General features: G+C 46.0%; 1 protein-coding gene across 3 annotated transcripts in view; it reads right to left on the bottom strand.

Moving 5' to 3' along the window:
* GCN1 (GCN1 activator of EIF2AK4) overlaps positions 1-23889 on the bottom strand; it is a 62864-nt gene that overhangs the window by 20845 nt on the left and 18130 nt on the right. For all 3 annotated transcript variants that reach the window (XM_081283946.1, XM_081283944.1, XM_081283945.1), the window contains exons 11-37: positions 23735-23863; positions 23160-23210; positions 22747-22845; positions 22337-22510; positions 20020-20172; positions 18296-18388; positions 16592-16667; positions 16288-16447; positions 14861-15050; positions 14639-14763; positions 13656-13834; positions 13265-13358; positions 11976-12089; positions 11659-11857; positions 10501-10656; positions 9936-10117; positions 8686-8766; positions 8246-8389; positions 7158-7285; positions 6804-6993; positions 6545-6615; positions 5429-5594; positions 4906-5100; positions 3649-3895; positions 3108-3229; positions 2647-2761; positions 1616-1795 (exon numbers count right to left, since the gene is read on the bottom strand). In XM_081283946.1, coding sequence (XP_081140072.1) covers positions 1616-1795; positions 2647-2761; positions 3108-3229; positions 3649-3895; positions 4906-5100; positions 5429-5594; positions 6545-6615; positions 6804-6993; positions 7158-7285; positions 8246-8389; positions 8686-8766; positions 9936-10117; positions 10501-10656; positions 11659-11857; positions 11976-12089; positions 13265-13358; positions 13656-13834; positions 14639-14763; positions 14861-15050; positions 16288-16447; positions 16592-16667; positions 18296-18388; positions 20020-20172; positions 22337-22510; positions 22747-22845; positions 23160-23210; positions 23735-23863 — 3813 coding nt within the window. The remainder of the gene's footprint in view (positions 1-1615; positions 1796-2646; positions 2762-3107; positions 3230-3648; positions 3896-4905; positions 5101-5428; positions 5595-6544; positions 6616-6803; positions 6994-7157; positions 7286-8245; positions 8390-8685; positions 8767-9935; positions 10118-10500; positions 10657-11658; positions 11858-11975; positions 12090-13264; positions 13359-13655; positions 13835-14638; positions 14764-14860; positions 15051-16287; positions 16448-16591; positions 16668-18295; positions 18389-20019; positions 20173-22336; positions 22511-22746; positions 22846-23159; positions 23211-23734; positions 23864-23889) is intronic.

The following is a 23889-nucleotide window of genomic DNA, read 5'->3' as shown; positions in this document are numbered from 1 at the left end:
GGGTAGGGTGAGTAAGTTCTGGAGATCCAGTGTACAGCATGGTTACTACAATTAGTAATATTATGTTGTACATTTGAAATTTGTTAGGAAAATAGACCACAAAAAAGTAAGCTATGTGAGGTGACAGATGTGTTAATTAGCTTAACTGTGGTAATCATTTCGTAGTATATGCATGTATCAAAATATCATGTTGTGCCTATAAACATATAAATTTTTACTTATAAATATATGGTAAAGCTGAAAAAATGTAAATAAAAGCAAATAAAAAAATTAAAAGCATGCATTCTTACTAAATTTTATCTGTTTGCCTATCAGTCATTGAGAAGTGTACTGTATTCTCTCATTATGACAATGGATTTATCAATTTCTCCCTATAGTTTTATATATTTCAAGGGTATTAAATTTAGAATTGTTATATCTTCTTAGAAAACGAAAATATTTCTCACTATGTAATGGCCCTCTCTACCTTACAGAAAACTTTTTTCTCAAAAAAAGAAAAAAAAAACAATTCTCAGGCTGGGGTTGTGGCTCAGGAGTAGATCTCTCATCTCGCATGTGCAAGAGCCTGAATTCGATCCTCAGCACCACATAAAAATAAATTAATAAAATAAAGGTATTGTGTCCAACTAAAACTAAAAAAATAAATAAATATTAAAAAAAAAAAAAAAAAAAAAAAACAATCCTCAAACTCTATCCAGGCACAGTGGTGCCCACCTGTATTCCCACCAATGTGGGAGGCTGAGGCAGGAGAACAGTAGTTCAAAGCCAGCCTAGGCAACTTTGCAAGGGCTGGGGATGTAACTCAGTGATAGAGCATGCCTGCATTCAATCCTCAGAACTACAAAAATAAATGATTTATTTATTTAAAAAAATCCAATTCTCCCAAACTCATTCCTTAAAAAAGGGGGGGGGGGCTGGAATCATAACTCATTGTTAGGCTCTCTCAAAAAAAAAAAAAAATTTTTTTTTTTAAAACCTTCATTATTTTCTAAGTTAGCAAACATCTAATAAACACACTAGGCAAGTGATGCCCCAAGTTTAAAATGTTAAAATAAGGGTTAGACATGTGGCTCAATGGTAGTGTCTGCCTAGCATGCATGGGGCTCTGGGTTTGATTCCTAGCACCACTAAATAAACAAACAAATAAATAAATAAATTGTTAAAGTGATCTGCCAGTCCAGGTGGCTGGCTGGATTTGGTTCCTAGCAATCAGCCTCTTCCCATTCCTTAGAAAAAAATCAAACTAAACAGCATAGTTAAGGAACTCACCTTTCCCAGCCCTCTATCACAGGCCTGCTATAATGAGATGAAATAATCAGTTCCCAATAATCTAACACTCACAATGGTGCTTTTGTGGTCCACACTGCTGACCTCACGGCTCAGCTCAGTGCATGGGGAACTCTCCAAACCAAGCTGTTCCTGAGCCAGTGACTCAGTGTCCCTTTGCATGCAGTCAATGATGCCTGTTCCAGAACAGTGCAAGAAAAGACTGCTTCCAAACTCCTTTCAACTAATTATTCTAGGAAAAGGACTTTTTAGCATTTAGAGGTTATTTCCTGCAGTGTCCAAAGGGGAGGGGGCCACCAGAACAAGTTCCCTCGAGGGAGAGGCATACCAAGGATCTCCGGGTTCCTGATGACGGAGCCAATCTGCCTGAGTGCCTGCTGTCCAGCCTTCTGCACTTTGACGTGGGAATCAGTCAGCACCTCTGTGAGCTTGGGCACAATGTTGGGTAGGCAGGACGACAGCTGCTTGGGAGCACAGTATGCCATTGCTCCAAGCAGTTCCACTGACCCTGCAGACAGCATACATGCTCAGCACTGAATCACTGAACACAGGTCAACAAATCACCTATGATTGCTGCAGACTGTGCTCAAGCAGTCCAGGAAGGAAGGCAGAGACAACAAAGGCCTCTGAGGCCTGCTAAGCTGTAGGGTCCCAGGTAAGGGGGCAGGTAGTACGAGGCAAAGGGACAGAACCAGGAAGGGAGAGACCTGGCTTAGCCTTGCATTACCACTCAGACTAATTCACTAAAATTCTCAGGCCTGTTTCCTCCTCTCCAAACCATAGTAACTCTGCTTGTATCTATTTTGCATATTAGGGTTCCAGACCATGATTATATTTCTAAAAAGAATTTACTGGAGGTAAACAGCTAAAAGCCACAGAACAGCTTTCATGCTCGGGATTTCCTAATTTAGGGCTGTGGCTCAAGTCAAAGACCTGTTCTGGGCATAATAGCACACAAAACCAGCCAAGCGTGGTGGCGCATGCCTGTAATCCCAGCAGCTCAGGAGGCTGAGGCAAGAGGATCTCAAGTTCAAAGCCAGCCTCAGCAACTAAGTGAGGCCCTAAGAGACTCAGTGAGACCCTGACTCTAAATAAAATACAAAAAAGAGCTGGGGATACAGCTCAGTGTTTGAGTGCTCCTGGGTTCAATTCCCTGTACCAAAAGAAAAAAAAAAAAAAAACAACAACAAAAACCACACACACACAAACCATAGAAGGGCCCTACTGCCTAAAGGCACAGAGTCTTGGCTTTGCCCCTGCACTGGGGACCACACACACACAGAACAAGAACTGTGGATCTCTATTGAGGGCAGTTTTCAAAGCAGAAGTTAAGGAAGACACAAAAGGGAGTGGCCTTACCAGCTTTGGTCCGCCAGGATTCCTCCTCCAGGGCAGCCAATAAGGAGGGGAGCACCAGCTTCACCCCGTGAGCACTCAGGTTGCTCATCACAGCTTTGGCACAATCATCTGCAGCCTCAAGGGAGGAGAGAAGATGTTCAGAGGTGTCCTTACCCGAGCAAGGGACAAGGTCTGATGCTAAAACTAATGCTTCTCCAATGACAACACATATTGGGTCTGTGGGCAGAACCCATGCCACAGCCTACAGGGACAGTGAAAACACATCTTGTAAAGCTTCAGTACTTTAGAGAATCAGAGGGGAATCCATACTAGTCACAAGTGCCCCAGGTGAGGACCTGAGGGGTTCCACTGGTAGGGGCTCTATGTCATTTCAGAGGCTCTGCAGGCCAAGGCTCATACCCAGCAACCACCCCAAGAGCAGTGGTTCTCACATGCTTCTCCCACACAGCCTTGGGACTTACCTCACGCACGTACTGATTCCCATCCCCAAAGCACAACAGCAGGTGGGGCAGCACATGGACCACATAAGGCTCGAAGAGCTTCCCCAGCATGGTGCAAAGCATCTCGAAGGCAAAGAGGGCTCCTGGGGGCAGAAGGCAAGATAGCTGGGAACAGAATGTCCTCTGGGGACTGCCACAGGAGACAAAAAGAGCCAGTAACCTCCTGCTCCTTCACTCTATGGAAACACTCAGGGAAGCCATGGTACTAGAGTGTAGCAATCACTGTCTCAGCACCCATAGCAGGCATGTGGCAGAGTGGAGGGGAGAAGAAGGCAGGGAGCCATCATCACTTCCTGGGATTAACAACTGGAAAGGCAAAACATCTCTCAACTAAGGGTCCTGCTGACTTAGAAATTACAAAGTCCAGCCAAACCAGAAAGGATGGGGCTGGGATGGGTCACACACCCGCCAGTCAGCTGGGAAGGAAATGCCAGCTTCCTTCCTCTGGCAGCAATGGGCACTGACTTCCCGTGTGGGCAGCACAAAGCCCAGAGATGCTCACCCTCACGCCGGCGGAAGTTCTTCTTATCCTGGATGGCATCAGTCAGTGCTGCCATCATTTCCTGCTGTTTCAAAGAGAGGATGCCCAGGCCCTTCACAAGGCCTGCCAGCCCATATGCAGCCCCTTTACGCTCTGCATACTTGTCTGACTCCAGCAGCTGCTGCATGAGCCGCTGGATCATCCCTCCAGCGTCCTCCTTGATGGCTGGCACCAGAGGCGGCAAGCAGCTGGCCACGGATTCCTGAACCTATCAAAGAGGCCCACCTCATCAGTGCCTCAAGCTCAACAATGGCTGGTTGCTGGCACTCAACATCCCCATGCAGTGCCCACCACTTGATACCCCAAACCTCATCTCAGCCACTGCTGCACATGTCACAAGGCAACAGAGGAGCAGCATTTCATATACTCTCATACCACACACGCACTCCATCAGGGCACACACTATGACCTATTAGTGACGAGAACATTCTGGTACTGTTTCTAGTCTAAATGAAGAACTGAAATGGGAAACCCCAAAAGATGGGCCCACCCAGAAAAATAGATCTGAGAAAAGTAAACTTCTGAGCCTCTATATAATAGCCTGTGTATGTGTTCCATTTCCAAAACTTAGGTCACAGGGAAATCAGGCTGGGCCTTACAGGACCAGGGCCAATTTGGATGATACCAAAAGACTCCTGCCTTCCAGTCATAGCTCATAAGGCTCAACTCAAGATCAGCAAATCTTGTCATGCAGCCCTTTTGCAGGTTGAGCTTTCTAATACTATCTGACCACAATTTTGGAAATTTGTTCCCATTTATAAATTTTGAAGACATTCTGGTTGGCCTAAAATGCAAAATTGCAGAACTTATATGTAAATGCATTTTTGTCAAAGAGAAAAAGAAAAAAAAATGCTACATGCACAAGGCTCTGGGTTCAATCCCCAGCAAAAAAAAAAAAAAAAAAAGCTTTACACCATGGTGCATGTAACCAAAGAAAGGGCCAGGAGACGCCTTGACAAGGAAGAAACTCATTTTTACTTTTTTATATACTAAGCACCAAAAAAAGTACTAACAAATGAGTATAAAAAGAAATGAAATACCTAGGAGATCCATTAGAACAAAGTTCCCTCCCCTAGAGGTACTCTCCACTACAAACCTCTGTGGAAGAGGAGTCGACTGCTTGCTGATCTCCCCACTCAGTCCCTAGCATCCCAGTCTATCCCCAGCAGGTGCCCACTTCCCAGCTGGCTTGTGGGCCATAGGCCAGATGGCAGATACCTGCTGGGAGGGGGTGGAGAGGGCAGCAATGAGCTTGGCAACAATGGGCTTCACTTTGGGGTCACTCTTGTCCAGGTGCTTGGCCAACGAGCCCATCAAGACCACCACACTCTGCCGCACAGCATCGTAGCTGGCATCATTGGGAGCATCCTTCAGGAACTCTTCAAACACTGGTAGCAGCGAGTTGACATTCTCCTGGAAAATCCAGTCCCCCAGAGCTACAAGTCAACCCTAAGGTCTATATAAGGATGACAGTCTCTGCCAATGACCAAGCCCGAGTCTAGCTCTGGGATAGGGATCCTCACAAGCCAGCCAATCAATGACGCTAGCAGGATTTCCAGTTTTCTGGCAGGACTATAGGAGACTTATAAGAATTTAACATCCTCCCGGGGGCTTTTTGGCTCAAAAGAAATATAAATAAAATTTCCCATCAGGGGCTGGTGCCCTGCCAGGATTTCTAACACTCAGCATCTCTGTGCCCACTGATCAGTTCCATCTCCTCAGTTAGCCACAACCCTCTTACCTTCCCATGGGCGTTGAGTGTTGCAAGGGCAGCATCTAACATGCACTTTCGGACGTCTGGATTTCGGTCATTGAGGGCATCAGGGACAAAAAACTGAAAGAGTGGCTTCACCTGAGAGCTGTCCAAATACTGAGAAAGCTTGTTCAGGGCCAAGGCCAGGCCACACCTAGGAAAGAGGCAGGAGCATGTGGGCAGGTAAGGGCCAGCCAGGGGCCTCCTGTGCTGATGAAATATGTGCCAGCAGAGAGAGCCAGAGCATAGTAAAAACCCTTTCCAGGGCAAGGCAGGGCACAGCACAGAGTCCACAACTCAGCGCTTGCCCAATGTGCTAGAACTACCCATGGAGATAAGCCATCTGCCCTGAGTTTACCTGATACTATGAGGTATCCTGTTTCCCCACATGTGAATACAATGCCCACCCCTCTATCTCCAAGGCAGGGTGTCAAAGGACAAAGTTAAAAGAAACTGATAAAGGCCTTCAAAAGGGATCATATTCTCCCAAGGCAAAGTGGTGTTGTTCTTTACTATTACAGAACAGTAAGAAGATCACCAGAAGAAAGAATCTATGTCCTATCCCTAGCTGATGGCCTGGAATGAAAAACAAAGAAACAGAGATAGGCCTATACACCACTCCCCACTGACACACAAAACAGCACAGGAGTGGAACATGCAGGGCCTGTCATTCAGAAGACCACATATTTCATGAAGCCTGCTCTGTGGGCAGTAAGTTTCTTCCAAAGTCCCACTTGCTGTCAGACACCTGCCTAACCCTCCAGCTGTTATCTATGGGAACCAAGGGGAAGGAAACTAACATTTACTGAGCCTTCACACATTGTCAATGGACTAGTCTCAATACCCTGCAAGGCAGGTTTTGTTACTGTGACTTTCAGACAGGTGAGAAAACAGGCCTGGAGAAAAGAAGGACCATGCTCTAGGGCACACAGCTGACACAAAACCCACCACTGGAACTCCAGTCTCCCTGACTCTGACAGCAATCTAGCTCTCTCCCTCCACTTATCCCACTGCCACATGCTGCCTCCTCATGGCACCCACCCCAGCCAACCTGCTACACCTCAGAAAGCCTGCAGGAGAACAAGATCGGAACAGGATTTATACCTGGCTTCCCACTGATCTGGAGGAGATTCTGAAATAACTCGTCCCAATGCATCCAGCACCGGGGGTGGCCGCTGCAATAGAAAAGTTGGTAAATGCCCAGCCAGGCAGACCAATGGCCTTGGCACCATGACTGTGAGGTGGGAAACCAGTACCAGTCACCATGAGACCCAAGACTCCTTTTTAGAGTAGTCAGGAGCAAGGCAAAGTCCAACATAACGTCACACCACCCAGACCACAGCAGGCTGCCCAGGTCACTCACGTAGAGTTTCTCCTGGTAAATCTCCATGAGCCTGCCCATGACCTCAGCCGCCTGCCGCTGGTACCGCGCCACTGCCTGGGAGAGGGCTTCAGCCCCAGCCTGCCTCACGGCTGCCTCGTGATAGATCACATCGTTGATCAGCAAGGAACAGAGGTCTGGCTGCAGATCAAGGCCCATGGTCGCCCAGAGCCTGCAGCAGACCAAGGGCAGGGCTGGTCAGACAAGTTACTGCAGCACCTGCCCCTTCAGCCCCAGCCAGTCCTTCTCTCTCTGGAGGCTGAGCAAACTGGGTGTGGTTATTTCCTAAGGGAGAGAGGACAGGGCAGGAGAAAGCAGTCTCCCACTGGCTCTCACCTCTCAGCCAACTTGCGGATCTCCTCCTCTTTGTCAAACTTGACTACCCAGAGCCTCCGAAGCAGGTTCAAACCATTCTTCTCATCAGTATCAGGTGCTGGCAATACCATATGGAGTTCCATCAGCCCCTGGGAAGGGGAGAGGGAGGGGTAGGACATGTGAGGCTCAGCCTCCAACATCCCCGGGGCTCCTCCTCTCTGGGCTGAACTATCCAAGACATAACCACTAGCTAAATGTGGCTATTTAAAGCTAAATCAATTTGAAAAGTAACTAAGTTACTCAGTTGTAACCACCACACTTCAAGTGTTCAATAGCTACAGGTGGCTACTACGTAAAACAGCACAAAATTCCACTAGACACTGTTGCTCTAGAAATTGCTGAGAATCAGCTCAAATTATTATCTGCTCTGTCTCTCCTCAGGTAGCTTTAGGGGGGTGGGGGGAGAGGTTTGGGAGTGTAGCACAGTGGAATAGCACAAGCTTAGCATGTGCAAAGCCCTAGGATCAATTCAACACCAGAAAAGACGAACACCCAAATTTTTATCTTTTGTGAAATGATGCTTGTATGGTGGTAGAATTGTTTTAATGTAAACCTAATTTAACTCTAAATTTAAAAAGAAAAACAGATTAAAGCTCAGAAAAAAAGTGTATCCCCTTTGTTAATTGAATTTGTAAAAATAATTTACCACACTGCCATGTTTTTTCACATTTTGCCAAGTGCTAGTGAAACGCTGTCATGCAAATAGCAGGAGGCTACAGATTATCATTTGGGAACCGGTCTCATCATTCCAAGGGGACTCTTGAGTTGTGGTCCAAAAGCCACTGTATAGGTGAGGAAATGCACTAATGCTGGGAGTTAGGCTTCCTTTAACAATACCAGAATCCACATTCCAGCTTCAAAATTAAGTAAAGTCTTCCAAGGTAAAGAAAAAAACAGACAGTGATACATCACATCTGCTTAGCTTTTCATTTTTTTAGAAGCATACCAAACCCACCCTCAAGTGCCTATCCTATGCCTATCCTATAGCTCAAACACTTGCAAAGTGACAAGGGATGCTGCAGTGGCCCCTTGAGGGAGGGGGCACATACCCGGAGTGCAGTCTCCCGCACGCTGGCACATGGGGACTGCAAGGCACAAAGTAGCACATCCACCTCCTCCTGCTCTGCGAAGGCACAGCCATCTTCGCCACTGCTGCTGGCACACAGGGTAGTCAGGGTGTCTGAGGCCAGCACCTATAGATATCAACCCACTTGTTCAGTTCAACAAATCATTTACTAAGGGACCAACCAGGCAATGGGCTGGGGGTGCCCAGCGAAGCCTCTAAACTGAGAACACCCACCCAAGACCTCAGGCACCAGGCCAGTGGCAGGATTCAAGGGAAACCCCTCACTAGCTGAGAAAGTCAGGCTGGCTTTACTCAAGTTCAAAAGTGAAGGCTGAGAGAACTATGAACTAACCATTCATGCTAGGACCTAAAGTCAGGGTCACAAACTGAGTCCCAGCATCAGCCAAAAGAAAAGCAGATTACCTGTAGGTGGGGTGAGCCCGTCCCAATCACCCAAGTCAGAAGACGCAGCATGGCCACACGAGGCAACAACTCTGGGCCATTCTGAAGAGAAGAGCAGATGAGTCGGGGTGAGGCTATGGGGAAGGTCAATGACCAAACCTTGGTGGGCAATCAATGGCATCCTCTCACCCACAGGACAGCATTCTGACTACACTGTGAAACCTCATTAGGTTTACAACAAACTCCACAGGTGCTAACCTCAGTCAACCATGATCCTTAGGAATTAAATATGAATAAATTCTAAAACTGTTGAGAAATTCACTATGAAATACAGATGGATCATAAGTATATGAAGAACTTACACCTTTACAAGTAAAGAAACAAAATAAAATACATCACTCATCATTAACAATACTCATGCTACCTGAGGTTGAATTAGGTTTGAAAAAAAGGAAGCTCACTCTTTATTTTTCTCTTCATTTCTTTTTTTGGTAGTAGGAACTAAAAGCAAGGGCACGCTACCACTAAGTTACATCCCCAACTTGTGATCCACCTGCCTCAGCCTCCCCAGTTGCTGGGATTACAGGCATGCACCATCACACCCAGCAGAAAAGGGAACTCTCAGTGAGAGGGTAGTCAAAACATGCTATGTACCCCAGTGATTCCACATCCAATATATATCCTACAGAAATGCTCATGTTGGGCGCAGTGGCACACGCCTATAATCCCAGCAGCTTGGGAGGCTAAGATAGGAGGATTTTGAGTTCAAAGCCAGCCTCAGCAAAAAGCAAGGCACTAAGCAATTCAGTGAGACCCTGTCTATAACTAAAATACAAAATAGGGCTGGGGATGTGGTTCAGTGGTCAAGTGCCCCTTAGTTCAAACCCCCATAGTCCCCCCAAAAAAGAAAAGAAATGCTCACATTGGTTGTACTGGGCATATATACACATACACATCATAGTGCTGCTCAAAACAGAAAAAACCTTAAAATATCTATCAATAAGTGAAAAGTTAAACATGATGTGTGTATAGCATATGATCTCACAGAGTCAGTAAAATCAATAAAGTAGGTCTGTACACACTGACATAAGACAGAAATCCAGAGTCACAAAAGAAACAGCAAGCCCGTCACACCATGTATGTGGCTGTATAAATACAAACACATGCCCTCTACTTTCCCACCAAAACTATTCATGGGTCAAGAAGTATCACAAGCACCTTCCCCAGAGAAAGCCTCTCAAAACAAGGGGAGAACAGAGCTCCCTGCCAACCTCGTCCACACGTCCAGGTGGGGTGCTAGGTGAGGCCCTCAGCTGGGCATGGACAATAAGGATCTGAAGAATCTGAGCCATCCGCTCCTCCTCCTCTTCACTGTGGCGGGGCATCTCGGTCAGCACCATTTTCAGCAACGGGAAGACCAAGGAGAAGGCTGGTGCAGATAAGGGTGCAGCATCTGCCAGAGAAAGTAGCAGACAGGATGATCCTGTGGACAGGGCACGGCAAGGCAGGGGGGCAGGGGAAAGCTTGGAGACTCTCCTGATGCCTGCATACAGCAGGGATGGTGGCTGGCAGCTCAGGACTAAAGCCAATGAACAGAGAAGCAGATGCCAAAGTAAACCCTCAAAAGGGTCACAAAGACAGAATACCAGGATTGGACTTTGAAATCCTCCAACAAGTCCAATCCCTCATTTTTCACATGAGGAAATCAAGGCTGAGGAGGGAAGACTCACTCAGGGCCAAGACTCAGGAAGCCCCAGTGACACTGCCATGGCTCCTATAGAATTCCCCACACCAGATCACACTGCCCTAAGCCCTGGGTTCCATGTCATCCCTTACCTGGCTCACCCTTGCCCACCCTGCTGGTGATAGTGTGGACATGCAGCAGTGTCACCGCCCTCTTCACAGCCACTGATAGCTCTTCCTGGCACCAGGACTTATCCAGAGCACATTCTGGCTTCAGCATGCGCAGAGTCACGTGGCTCACCAAAGTGCCTGCAAAGAGACCCAGCAGGACTAGCCCACACAAAGACACAGCATCTGGCCCTGGCACAAACAAGGGACCCAGAGCAGAAACACCTCTTCCCTCTGAATTAATAAGCTCTTCTGCTTCACCAAAATGTCTCCAACCTAATTTCTCATTTGATCTTTCTGACAGTGACACAGGATAAATAGGTCAGCAAGGAGCTGCCCTTCTGACACTAGAGAAATTCTAAATGTGCTGAGAGAAGCATGAGCAAGAGTTATTCAGCCAAGAGTAAAACTCAAGCCACATGGGGCTACCACCTTCTATGTAGTAAGCCCTGTCAGCCAGGTGATGCTTCTGGCAGCTTCCATACAACCAATGAACTTTTCCACTCAGAACAATCCACAGATTTCAGCCTCACCCATGGGACCATCCCTTTTGAGGTAGGAAAGAAATCTGCTTAAGGTCAGTAAATAACCCATAAAGTTAGGCCACCATAATTCCAAGCTACCCTCTCTGGTCTTTGTTTCTTCAGAGCAGAGCTAACAGAAAGCTAAAGGTGAGCTGGTGATATAGCTCAGTTGCTACAGTGCTTACCTTGCATGTACAAGGCCAGCACCACAAAAAAAAAAAAAAAAAAGAAAGAAAGAAAGAAAGAAAAAGAAAAAAAGAAAAAAGTCTAAAGGTAACAGGGAATCTCTGATCACTACTGACACATAGCTGCTCAGAAGCTCTGAGCTGCAATGACTGGACACATTGTACCAAACCAACCTTACTACCACTGAACATCTGACTTCCTAGTTTTAAAACTCCTACAGAAAGATGAGATACTGGCCAGGCTCTACAACTTGATCCTGAGAGTAAAGAGGAGGTAAACATACCCAATTTGAGGATTCACTGGTGGATTCCATGTGGAAACAAAATTCAGCAGCATAGGTCATCACATGCCTCATCACAACCACTAGGGGGCATCCCCAGCCCACCTCCCAAATTGCTGGGCTTATCCCCGTAGCCAGCAAACAAGGACTAACCCAAAGCCTTGAGCCTAGGCGGCATGACACAGGCAGCCAAGGACAGGAAAGGGTTCTTGATCCTGGGAGCAGCCAGGGGAGATTTCAGCAAGGGCAGGAAAGAGTCAACCAACACAGGAATATACTGGGTCAGACCAGACGGGTTCTTGGCCAGGATGGTGTCCAGCAGTCCTAGCGCTGCCTCCAGCTCCCCATCCAGCTGCAAGTAGAGTAGCCAGGATGGCAGGTCAGAAAGGCTCCAGTGGGGGACAGCAAGGAATGGGCCTGGGCTGCCCAGCACACTCCTGTCATGGTGTGTGATGGTGGCAGCCACTTACCTCCTGCAGCCGCCTCCGGATCTGTGCCTCCTTGTCCAGCTGGGCCTGCAGCATCTCCTTCTGCTTGCTAGTCAGCTGCACCTCCTCTTTTATACCTTTTTTCTTCTTTATCTCCTGAAGGGTCAGGGTTAGCAAACCAATTCCATCTCCAGGGAACAGACCTGCCTCCCTACCAGGGGACGGCAAACCTGCTTCCATAGAGAACACCAGGACAGCTCCACATCTGTGACTGGAGCCCCGGAGCCCATCATGCAGCCTCCCTCACCCCCTATAACGTCGACAGTCACTTGATGTTTCCATAATTAAAACAGGGGTAGAGAAGCAAGTTTTTTTCTTTTCTTTCTTTCTTTTTTTTTTTTGAAACTGGATTCTCTGCTAACAAATGCAAGGAGGACTTCTGATATGATAAAGAAACAAAAGGTCCCTCAATATACTCCAAAGCCAATTCTGATGACCACATGGCTTTAGATTCAAAACTTCAGCCTCCCTTTGGGCCCAGATCCTGCCAACAGCAGCTCTCCCACAGCATAAACTGAAGCCTGGACAAAGCCGCTCAGGTAGCCAGAGATGACAAGGCAGAGAAATCACTCCCTCTTTCAGCAAGTACTTAGTGAGCACTGACATCATGCCCCAGAGGCACTGTTCCAGATGCTAGGGATACCAGGGGCAAGAGATGAAGTCCCTGCCCTTGTGGAGCTCACAATCTGCAGGTGAAGGCAGACAAGAAACAAATGAACAAATACTAGACACAAGGCCTGTGGAGCATGAGAAATATTATGAAAGAAGTGAGTCTGATGTAAACTGGGAAGAGAGCAGGGCCTACACCACAGCTAGGTGGATAGAGGGCGGGGTGGGAGGTGGCCTCCCTGAGAAAGGCCCAGGTGGGCTGAGATATGAAAGATGAAAAGAACTCAGCCTACAAAAGACTGTGGGCAAAGCACAGTCTGAGACAGGTGAGGGTGACACGTGTACATTGTTCACACCAGAACCAGCTGTTCAAAACTGAATGTGCCAATCGACCAGGACTCCCCACAGGTTCCACTGGACAGGCCTGTGCCTGCTGTTAGGGCTCAAGACAGGATCCTTTACAGAAACAGGTGAGAAACTAACACATTTTCTTTGGGGGGGGGGGGGGCGGCGGGGCAGAAGAAGCTGGCTAGGACAAGTGGGGAGTGTGCAATGAGCCTGGAGGATGATCCAGGGAACAGTCTATGTGCAGCAGAGACAGCCAGCAGACAGACCACCAAGCTCAGTTTCAGCAGCCACACTGAAGTGCCTCCTGGACTTACCTCCTTCAGCTCCAGCTCAATGATCTGCTCCTTGAAGGAGTAAGCTTTGTTCTCTCGCTTCATGTTGGCTTTTTTTATGCTGTCCTGCTGGGCACTGAAACAGAGAGGTATAAGTCAGCGCAAAAGAGCCGCTAGTCCCTTCAGCCTCCTGCCAGCCATGCAATCCCAGGTACTGTGTGCCAGGACAGCACCAGAGGTTACATACACTCTGGTATCCAAGGCCTAAGTGCCAGATCTGGAATACAGCAGATTTTTGCCCAATGAATGAGTAGGTTTTATTTGCTCCTCACAATAACCCCACAAAGGAAGTGGTAACTCCATAACGTTTCCTAGCAAGAAAACTAGGAGTTGGAGTAGAAAGGCGATTGAACCCACAGCATAGCTCACTCACCTCTGGATGATGGATTTATCATATAGCTCCCCAGCAGGGGTCTGCATGATGGCAAACTCTTCCCTTGTCACCAGGCGTAGTGCAGGGTTCTGCACAGAGGCTGTGATGGTGCTGATGAGCTGCGGGAGGACCCGGTCCGGGGACAGGATGGAAAGGGAACCCATGGCATTCATGGAAGACTGAAGGACAGATATAGATACAGTCAGAACTGGCATGAGAGGAGGGTCCTGCCATGCTTACATTCTCTGGCAGTTGGCTCCCTTTCTTCTTGCCACTGCTTTTTCTTTCTGAGCACTGTCCACCACAGCAGGTGACTGTAGTACCTGCCTTACTCAGCTAGCATCTACCCCTCAGTCTGGTAACAGCAGAGTAATAGTCTGACCCTGCGGATACAATTTTTTCACATTCTGAATCTACATAGACCAGGTGGAGCTGTGCTCACCCTTTCTAGAGGTAGAAACATGACCCAGACCAGAAAGACAAGCTTGGGGATGAGCACAGGACCTCCGTCAGATCTACTAGAGGCAATGAGACCCCATGCCAGTTGACATTACCAGAAAAGACATGCTTTTCCCACTGGAGCCATCAGAAGGATAAGAAGTCTGGAACTAGTTCTTTTGCCACCAGAAAAAGAAAAACTGAGAGTGGATTTCACAGCATAGAAAGCAGAGGTAAGAGACAGATGGATCAAAGTGAGAAACACAACACCCACGCAATCCAATGGTACCTGAGTACCAAGGTACCATTGCTGAGTCCCTGTAGCAAGTTAGTCACGTCCTTGGACTGTGCAGGTATATGAAACATTAAGTCCCTCTTTCTGCTTAAACCAGTTTGCATTTTCTGGAACATATAACCAAGAGCTCAAGCCCATATTTCACTACTCCTCCTCTTGTTTCTTTGAGCCCTCTTTTTCTTGCACCATAGAAGGGAAGTCCATCCCCCATGTCCAACCTTAGGCCACAACCAGCTCATGCATGCATCACCTGGTTCAGGGGACTCTGTGTGGTGATCCTGGGAATGATCTGATCTAGGTGCCTGGTGATGAAGGCTTCAGGGTCAATCTTCATCTTGGCGAGAAGTGCTGGCCAGAGTCCAGACTGTACTGCCACTGAAGGGGACAGGGCTCTTTGAAGCTTTCTGCCCAGTCTATTCTCAACCTGCCCAACAGAGCCCCTATCTCTCCCATACCAACCATGGCCACAGACCTAAGGATGGGTGGTGGGAGATGATCAGCATCTCCCGGGCCAGCTGTTCAGTGTTAGTGATGTCACCCTCAAGCCCTGGCACACCAGAAATGACACAAAGAGCCTCCTGCAGGACCCGTGGAGGCACATAGGCCTTTCCCATCTCAGTCACCTCCCCAGCATCAGTCACCAGAGCCTCTGAGGGCAGCACCTGTGTGGAGACAACATGTAAGTCCCTACTGCTCAGAGACCTGTGCAGGCCTGGCATCCAGGATACAATATGCCAGGGACACCACGCCTCTCACTCCTATTGTTCTCTGGGGTCCCTGATGGAGTGGGGACTGATGCCCAGCTTCTTTCACTGGAAACTTCAGGCTGTGAGCTGTGCCTGGAAAGGTAAAGCACCTGTGATATGCACCTAAAAAGCCTTCAGAAAAAGAAAATGAAAATTAGTTCAGGAGACCTGGCGTAAGACCGCCCACATGCCTCCAACAAGCTTAGGGAGAAAAGCAGTGAAGCACAGATAAAGAGCATGCAATAGGAGTCAGGCCCTTGGGGTCTCCCCTAAAGAGGTCTTCCTCTCACTGGCTAGGAGACCCAGGCAGATCATTTCAGCTCCTGGAACCCTGGAGAGTCCATAGAAAACAAGAGTTATTAATCCCAACTGCCTTGATAGGTACTGTGAAAAATCAAAGGGAGAATGGGTAAAAAATGCTTTAAAAATTATTAAGTGCTTTAAAAGCATAAAGGTGAAAACATCCAAAGAGAAAAAGGTAGAGCTGCATGTCTAAAGGCATGAAGAAAGCTGGAAATAGCAGCACACACCTGTAATCCCAGCTACTCAGGAGGCCAAAGCATGAAAGCATAAATTCAAGGCCATTCTGGGAAACCTAGCAAGACGCTATCCAAAAATTAAAATTTTTTTAAAGGGCTAAGGGGGGAAAAAGGGATAGGAGGCTGGGGATGTAGCTCAGTCGTAGAGCACTTGCCCAGTATGTGTAAAACCCTGAGTTCAATCCTCAACATCACAGGGGAAAAAAAAAAGGCATGGACTAGGCACGAGGCCCACACCTCTAATCCCAGCAACTTGGTAGGCTGAGGCAGGAGGACTGCCAAGTTCGAGGTCAGCCTTAGCAACTGAGCAAGACCCAGCCTCAAAATAAAAACTAAAAATAAATTTAAAGGGCTAAGGATATAGCTCATACGTAGAGCACCCTTGAGTTTAATCCCCAATAGGTGGAGACGTGGGAAGGGAAAGAAGAGACTCTGAAAAGAAAAAGAAGTTCAAAGACGTTACCACAGCTTGGGGGCAGGATAGAAGGTTCTAGCATCACACAGGATCTGAGTGAGACAACAGCCCAGGAGTCGCCCAGCCAAAACCCCAGGGCATAAGCAGGGTTGGCTGAGTGGGTTCAAGTGGCCCAATTCCAGGGTCCAGATGTCCTCACCTTATGAGAACTAAGGACAGCCTTCAGCTCCTCCAGGAGTCCGTAGGCCAGCTTAAAGCCCCCAAGAGAGGACAGCAGCTTCCGAACTGTCTGCTGAGCCTGCCTGCGGACATGCCAGGTGCGGCTCAGGAGTACCGCCACCAGGGCACGGTGGTACTGCCTGCAAGCAAAGGGGCAGATGGTTCTGAGAGGTCAGGGAGCAGGGTTTTCTACAGCCAGCCCTCTTACACACCCCACTTCTCAGACTCCTGCCAGGGTTTGCCTTGTTTGGCCAAAGGGACAAGATAAGCAAAGCTTCACATACTGAACTTTGTTGCCGGTGAGTCTATGTGGGTGATCAAGGAAAAGTCTCTCTGTCAAATGCAACACAGTACACAGGGCTGAAATAGACAAGAAACAGTTTTTAAAACAGGCATGTGTACACACATATGCATATATGCACTCAAAAAGAACTGGAAAATTAACACCAAAATGTAAACGTGATTATCACTGGATGTGAAATTGTAGCTCATTTATATTTCTTTCTTTTTGCTTATTATAGACAAGTGCATTTTAGAATGTGGAAAAGTATACACTTTTTTCAATAATTAAAAATTACTAGCCAAATGCAGTGGCACATGACTGTAATACCAGCAGCTCAGAAGGCAGAGGCAAAAGGATTGCAAATTCAAAACCAGTTTAAATAATCAATAAAAAAAAAATTAAAAAAAAAAAAAATTCAAAACCAGCCTCAGCAACTTAGCAAAGTCCTAAACAACTTAGTGAAGACTGTCTCTAAATAAAATATAAAAAAGTTCTGGGGATGTAACTTGGTGATTAAGCGCCACCCTCCCCCCACCGTTCAATCCCTAGTACTAAAAAATAAATAAATAGACAGATAGATAGATAGATTGATTTACTATGCAGTTTGGGGTTTTTTGTGTTTTGTTTTGTTTTGTTTGGGGTTCTGGGGATTAAACCCAGGGCCCTGTGCATCCCATGCAAGCACTCTACCAAGCCCTACCATGCAGTTCTAAAAAAGAACAAGAATGCTGATTATATATTGGACATGAACTCATTTCCAAGCCCAGGATACACAGTGTATACAGCAGGCAGACTACCATTTGTGTAAAAGAAAATAGAGAACTAGCATATAAAGTTATTTACTTGTGTATTTATAAAATACCAAGGACACAAAAGCACCTGATGGGGCTGGGGGTTGTGGCTCAGCCGTAGAATGCTCGCCTAGCACATGCAGGCGCTGGGTTCAATCCTCAGCACCACATAAAAATAAATAAAATAAATGTATTGTGTCCAACTACAACTAAAAAAAAAAATGTTTGGGAATTAAAAAAAAAAAGCACCTGATAACACTGGTGATTGATGGATAGGAGAAGAGAGTAGCCCAAGATCCAAGCAGGGGTATGATTTTCAGTGTAGACCTCTTTGTCTTTTATTTTTGAATTATATGAATACACCATCAAATCAAAAGCTAACTAATTTTTTTTAAAAAAGCTGGGAAGTGACTAATAGTTGTAGCTCATTTATAGGATGTTGTGATTTGTGAGTCAAAAGATTTTTCAAATCACTAATTAGTGGCAGACTCCTCTTAAGGCGACCTAGAATTTTACATATACATTTAGAGATCAACTGTTCCTTTTCTGCCAGGATAGAAACTAGTAGTTTCTTTCTGTGTCTCCTGGTGGGGGAGTAGAGCCTGCCACACTCCACTAGAGCTTCTCAGCTGCTCTTAACATAACTCGAGACAGCACCAATTACCCAATCAGCTATAATTACAGCTAATATCCCAGCTCCACAAGCATCACTGACTGCTATGTCTCCACAATTCACCAAAGTCCCCCCACTTCCTGAGCCTGACACTCCCTACAGGAATGAGTTCATTCCAACCACAGTCAAAGCTGTAGATCTGATTGCTCTAGTCTAGGTTTCTGCAGAGCTGACTGGCCAAACAAGTGGTCAGAGAAGGATACTCTCTGAAGATGCACTGAGAGATCTCCAAATAACTCACCATCCTCGGAAGCCATGAGCAGGAATTTCTCAGAAGTGAAAATCTGCTTCTTCTCATCCACAACCAGTTGCCAAAAACTGTTCAGTTTGGCCTCTGCAAGAAACCAATAGTCACCCCATAATGCAGTGCACCATATTCCCCAGGACAGGGCCCCTCCATTCTGAAGCTGCCGAGCAGGATCTGTAAAGGACCTAACGGGGGTGAGTTACTCCTAGGCTCACTGCTCTCCTGTTCTGAGGACTAACCTCAGTCCTTCTGGCACTGCTTCCTGTACGAAAGCCTTCAGTGGTTCTCTGCTGCCCACAGAAGCCAGGGCGAGCTGCTTGTCATCTGAAATTCCACCTACCCAGATACCAAGCTGGAATACTTGAGGTTCACACGTTATGGCTTTCCCATTCCCTCATGAGAGAATAAAATCTTTCCAGGCCCTTAGGGCTCTAGTTCAAATGTTTCCACTTTCTGAAGGATTTTCCAACACCCATCCCCTAAATTAAAAGCAATCTCTCCTTCAAAATTGCTCTAATGCCACATATTGTGTTAAACTACACAAGTATTTTTGCATCTCCCTGCTCCTGCTATACAGTAATAAGCACCCTAAAATTTGCAGAAGAGAAGTCATGTTCATCTCTGCATCCTCCAGGTAGCCCAAGGTCTGGGCATACACCCAGTGGGCACCCAATAACATATCAAGAGAGCTGAATTCCATTTCTCACCACAGAAACAAGTTCAGGCATGTGCACATACAGAATGACAGGTTGCTATAGTTTGGATCTGGAGTGTTATTGGGAGATGACGGAACCTTCAGGAGATTTCACTATCCCTCACAGTGGAAGTAAGTTAGGCAACTGAGGGCATGCTCTTCAAGGAGATATTGGGTCCTCGGATCTCCTCTATCCCTTCTTTGCTTCCTGGCTACCTTGAGGTGAGCAGCTTTGCTGTACACATAAGCTTTGCTCTCTGCCATAATATAATTGTCTCACCATAGGCAAAAGCAACAGATCAACCAACCATGGACTAAAATCTCCAAAATTGTAAGCCAAAATAAATCTTCCCTCCTTTAAGCTGATTAAGGGATAGAAATCAAATATAAAGGTGGACTAAAGAAAGCATGGAACATAGGCTGGGGATGTAGTTCAGTGGAAAAGCACCTGCCTAGCATGCATGAGGCCCTGGGTTCAATCCCCAGTACTGGGGGGGCGGGGGGAGGGGGGGGACAGACATGAAAAACTAGGTAGCCACAAAAAAAAAAAAAAAAAAAAAAAAAAAAAAGAATGAGGAGCATCTTTTTGTCCTTCTGATTTGGAATTATTTACAAGATAAGCTCAGGATATAATATGATGTATACGGTATGTCACCCAGCATGTTTCATTACACATTGACTATATCTGGACATAAAACTGGCAATGTTGTCCAAAGGGAGAAACGGTGGCTGGAAGAAAAGGATATAGAGAAACTTTCACATTATACACTTCTGTACTTTTTGAATATTTTACCCAATGACTATATAAGAAGGTAAGACAAAAAAAGTCCCAATACTAAGCAGGTCATTCTGGGCATTATCTACAAATCATGTCCCAGAGCAAAGGAGAACAGTGACAAAGTACCCTGGCTGTATCCCCACTCTTGCAGGTGACAAGCAGCCCTGCAACTGATGAGATGATCCTAAACATCAAGGCACTCATCCCAAGGACACTAAAAGAGTCTGGACATCTCTGGACCCTTACCAGCCTGTGAGTCAGCCACCGAAAGCTTTGAGAGTAATAAGGCTGCAGCAGCGCCTTCAGTGACTGTCAGAACCTGAGTGCTCTGGGAGGCTGCCTTCTCCACTGTCTGGATGAGCAAGGACAGCAAGTCCAGGGCCTGCAACAGCGTGTCACCTATGGAGAGAGGACATACACTTTAAGGAACATCCTGACCTCCAGAGCTGACAAGATCACTTGAGAAAGGAGTTATCCACCAAGGTGTAAGCCTGATGACTTAAAACCCTTTGGTTAATTTGTCAAGTATCTAGCTGAGTATGGTGGTGCACACCTATAATCCCAGTGACTCAGGAGGCTGATAGAGGAGGATTGCAAGTTTGAGGTCAGCTTTAGCAACTCAGCAATACATTACCTCAAAAAATAAAATATAAAAAGGGCTAGAGATATAGTTCAGCAGTAAAGCACCCCTGGGTTCAATCCCCAGTACTTGGGGGGTGGGGGAAGGATTTTGTCAAATATCTCTAAAGAACTGGACCAGTACTACCCACCCCACCAAAATCCAACATTACAGACAATTGGAATTAGAATCTGAGCTCATTTCAAACTTTATAACCACAAATTTAGACACAGAAGGATCCTTATTAATCCAACTATCCAGACATTCACCTGATGGATTTGGAACAGAGGTTAAGTGAATTGCCCAAAGTCACACAGCTAGTTGACACAGAGCCAGCACCAACTTCAAACCTATCTGTTTCTGTCTGGTGCTCTCCCTATACCAGATGACCCCTGGATCCAAATTCTAAAACCAGAATTAGTCTGCTGATCTATAAATTAAACCCATTTTTTAAAAAGGAAAAAGCCAATTCAAACTATAGTTAAATTCATGTTTTCATATTACTAGCTGAGTACATCAGAACATGTCATAGTAAAACCATTATACTATCATGTATTTGAATCCAAAAAATGATTATTCTAATGATTTATATTGTTTGTTTATTTGCAGGATGAGGATCGAACCCAGGATCTCGCACATGTTAGTCAAGTGCTCTACCACTAAGCTACATCCACAGTCCTATGTTTACTTGCAGAAGTAACTCAAGCTGAAGATTCAAGGTTAAACCAAGTCAGTCTCTACCATCAACAAGTCAATCTAAAAATCAAGGCTGATCAATACAGCAAAAATGCAAACTGATATTTAAATATATACTTTATACACGTAAGAATATGAGCCCATTATATCCCTAAGGTAACTGACAATGTATTAATTGTACATTGACATCCACAGGAATCTATGACTTCAATCAGCATTATCTGTGGCTTTGCATAAACCTCACAAACCACCACAGGAGATGAGTTAAATCTCTTCTGTCACATTCTTTTTCACTAATCATTAAGAGATGTGTGGATAAAAGCTCATCAGTCCAGACACATTTTCACAGAAAAGTATCTTCTCTCTAAGGGAGGTTCCAGAATCTCTTAGATACTTCTTTAAACACAACTTATTATAAATTTAAAATGAACATAATTTAAAAGAAACACAAGCCTATGTTGAGGGCTGTGGTGCACACCTGTAATCCCAGCATGTAGGCTAAGGCAGGAGGATCACAAGTTCAAGGTCAGCCTCAACAACTTAGTGATACCCTTTCTCAAAATAAAAAATAAAAAGAGCTGAGGATGTAACTCAGTGGTAAAGCACCCCTAATAACAAAAGATAAAAAAATAATTTAAAAAATACAAGCTTGGGCTGGGGCCGTGGCTTAGAGGCAAAGCACTTGCCTAGCATGTGTGAGACACTGGGTTCGATCCTCAGCACCACATAAAAACAAACAAATAAAGGCATTCTGTCCATCTACAACTACAATTTTTTTTTTTTTTTTTTTAAATACAAGCCTATCTCAGAGACACAAATCATCATTAGATAGATTGATTGTGGATCAAGCTTCTATACAACTTTCTCCTAGGTCTGCTTGGGACAGAATGGATGCCCATGACATCACTAAAGGGTGAGCTAGAGTAAAGTTTACGTGAAGATGAACCTTTTAAATCAGTCTTATGATCTTTCTCCATGATCTCAGACATTGCCATGACAAGTTCTGAATATGAGTTCTCTCAGAATAAACCTCTGGACTTGAAAGTCTGATAAGGGGAGGAGCCAGGAGTTGTGAAGACTGGGCTCTGATTCTGGATTTATAGATGACCAAGAGGTCCAAAGGCACAGGAGGAAATGATACAGAACAAACTGAACCATCAGGAAAAGCCTAGGATGGTGATAATACCCTGAAGACTCAGTCACCCCTATGCAGGAGGCCTGGACTCTGGCCCACGGGCAGCATCTTACCTCGGAAGGAGGCCAACATACACTGCAGGTAGGCATGCCGCACTGCAGAGGTGGAAGTTTTAAGGCTGAAAGCTTTCTTGAACCAGTCGATGAGCTTCTTAGGTACTTCCGTAGTGAACCGGTTACACCAGAGAGCCAGGACAGAGACAGCATGTACCAAAGTACCTTCATGAACTAGAGAAAGAAACAAAGTCTCAAGAGTCTGATATGTTATAACCATGTCAAATCACTGCAAGCTACACAAGAAAGCAAGCCAGCAGAATACTAAGGGGAGGAAGCAAAGATACTTCAGACTACTCCCAGCCAAAAGAGGTGTGCCTTCAGGAGGTAGTTATGGAAGGCTCCCACTGTGGAAAACCACAGTTGAGGATGAGTCCAGACCGCATGCTCCCCATGCTGCACAGAATTACCTTCCTGCTGGAGGAATGGGATGAACAGCTCAGCCACGGTCCCATTCAGGACTTGACCGAAAGGCCCAGACACCACATGATGACTGACGCTTCCAATCCCTGAAAGGCAGATTCCCTGCTTAGCCCTCTTGTCTGCAGAAACCACATCAGGCAAGTCTTCCTGCCACTGCCACCAGATTCCCCAGCAGCCATGCCTCTCCTCTGTCTATTACTGACCCTCCCTCAATTCACAGTGCTGAGTTTTATAGCAGCCAAGCCTCTGGCCAGGTTGCAGAGTCTTGGGAGGCAAACTGGCCTGGTCAAGACAGCCAGAGATGTCAGGATCCAAAAAGGGATTTGGCTTGCTCAAAGGATATGTTAGACTTCACCCAATACTGCACCACACTTCTAGGGCCTGGAGAGAAATCCCATACCTGAGAGGACACTGATCTTCTGGGCTACAATAGTTAGCTTTCCCTCCGAGCCTGAGAGGAGAGAAGCAAAGGATTAAGTTCACATCAGCCACACTTCCCAACAACAGTGCAGTCAAGAGGTGACATATGATACATTACAGACTCCAAACGGAGCCTTTCTGGTATAAAACTGGGTTTAAGATAACATTTACTAGTCTCGGACTAAAAAAAATAGTATGTTCTTAGAAAATAATTTGAGAAGCAAAAAATATGAAAAAAAATATTATTAAATTACCCATATTCCCACTACTCAAAGACATTGTTAATACCTTGATATATCATCTCCTTTAGTTGGTTTTTTATTTTATTTTTTTGCAATGCCTACAGAAGGATATATACTTAAAAATACTAAGATCACCCATCTACACTTCCTTGAGTGTACTTTTGCTCACATCATACATGCACACTTCAGTGTCCCCGTGGCCACATGGTCCTGTCACAAGCAGACTCAGAACCAAGTTCCCACCAGATCTGGGGTCCCAGAGAATGCTGGGGTCACACCTCAGCCATTCCCAGGGCAAAGAAAGCCTGCTCACCTCCAAGGATCGCAAACAGGTGCCTGGTCAGGGCCTCCATGGCTGAGGAATCGCTGCACTGGCGGGCCAGATTGCGCAGTGCCAACACAGCTTCGTCCATCAAGCGGGGACTGTTGGATTTCAGCTGATCTAGACACACAGAGTCACTGCTCAAG

This window comes from Spermophilus citellus, assembly GCF_964194105.1.
Source record: "Spermophilus citellus genome assembly, chromosome: 3".
Lineage (NCBI taxonomy): Eukaryota > Metazoa > Chordata > Mammalia > Rodentia > Sciuridae > Spermophilus > Spermophilus citellus.
The sequence above is the reverse complement of the archived record's forward strand: the minus strand, read 5'-3'. Positions and strand labels throughout refer to the sequence as shown.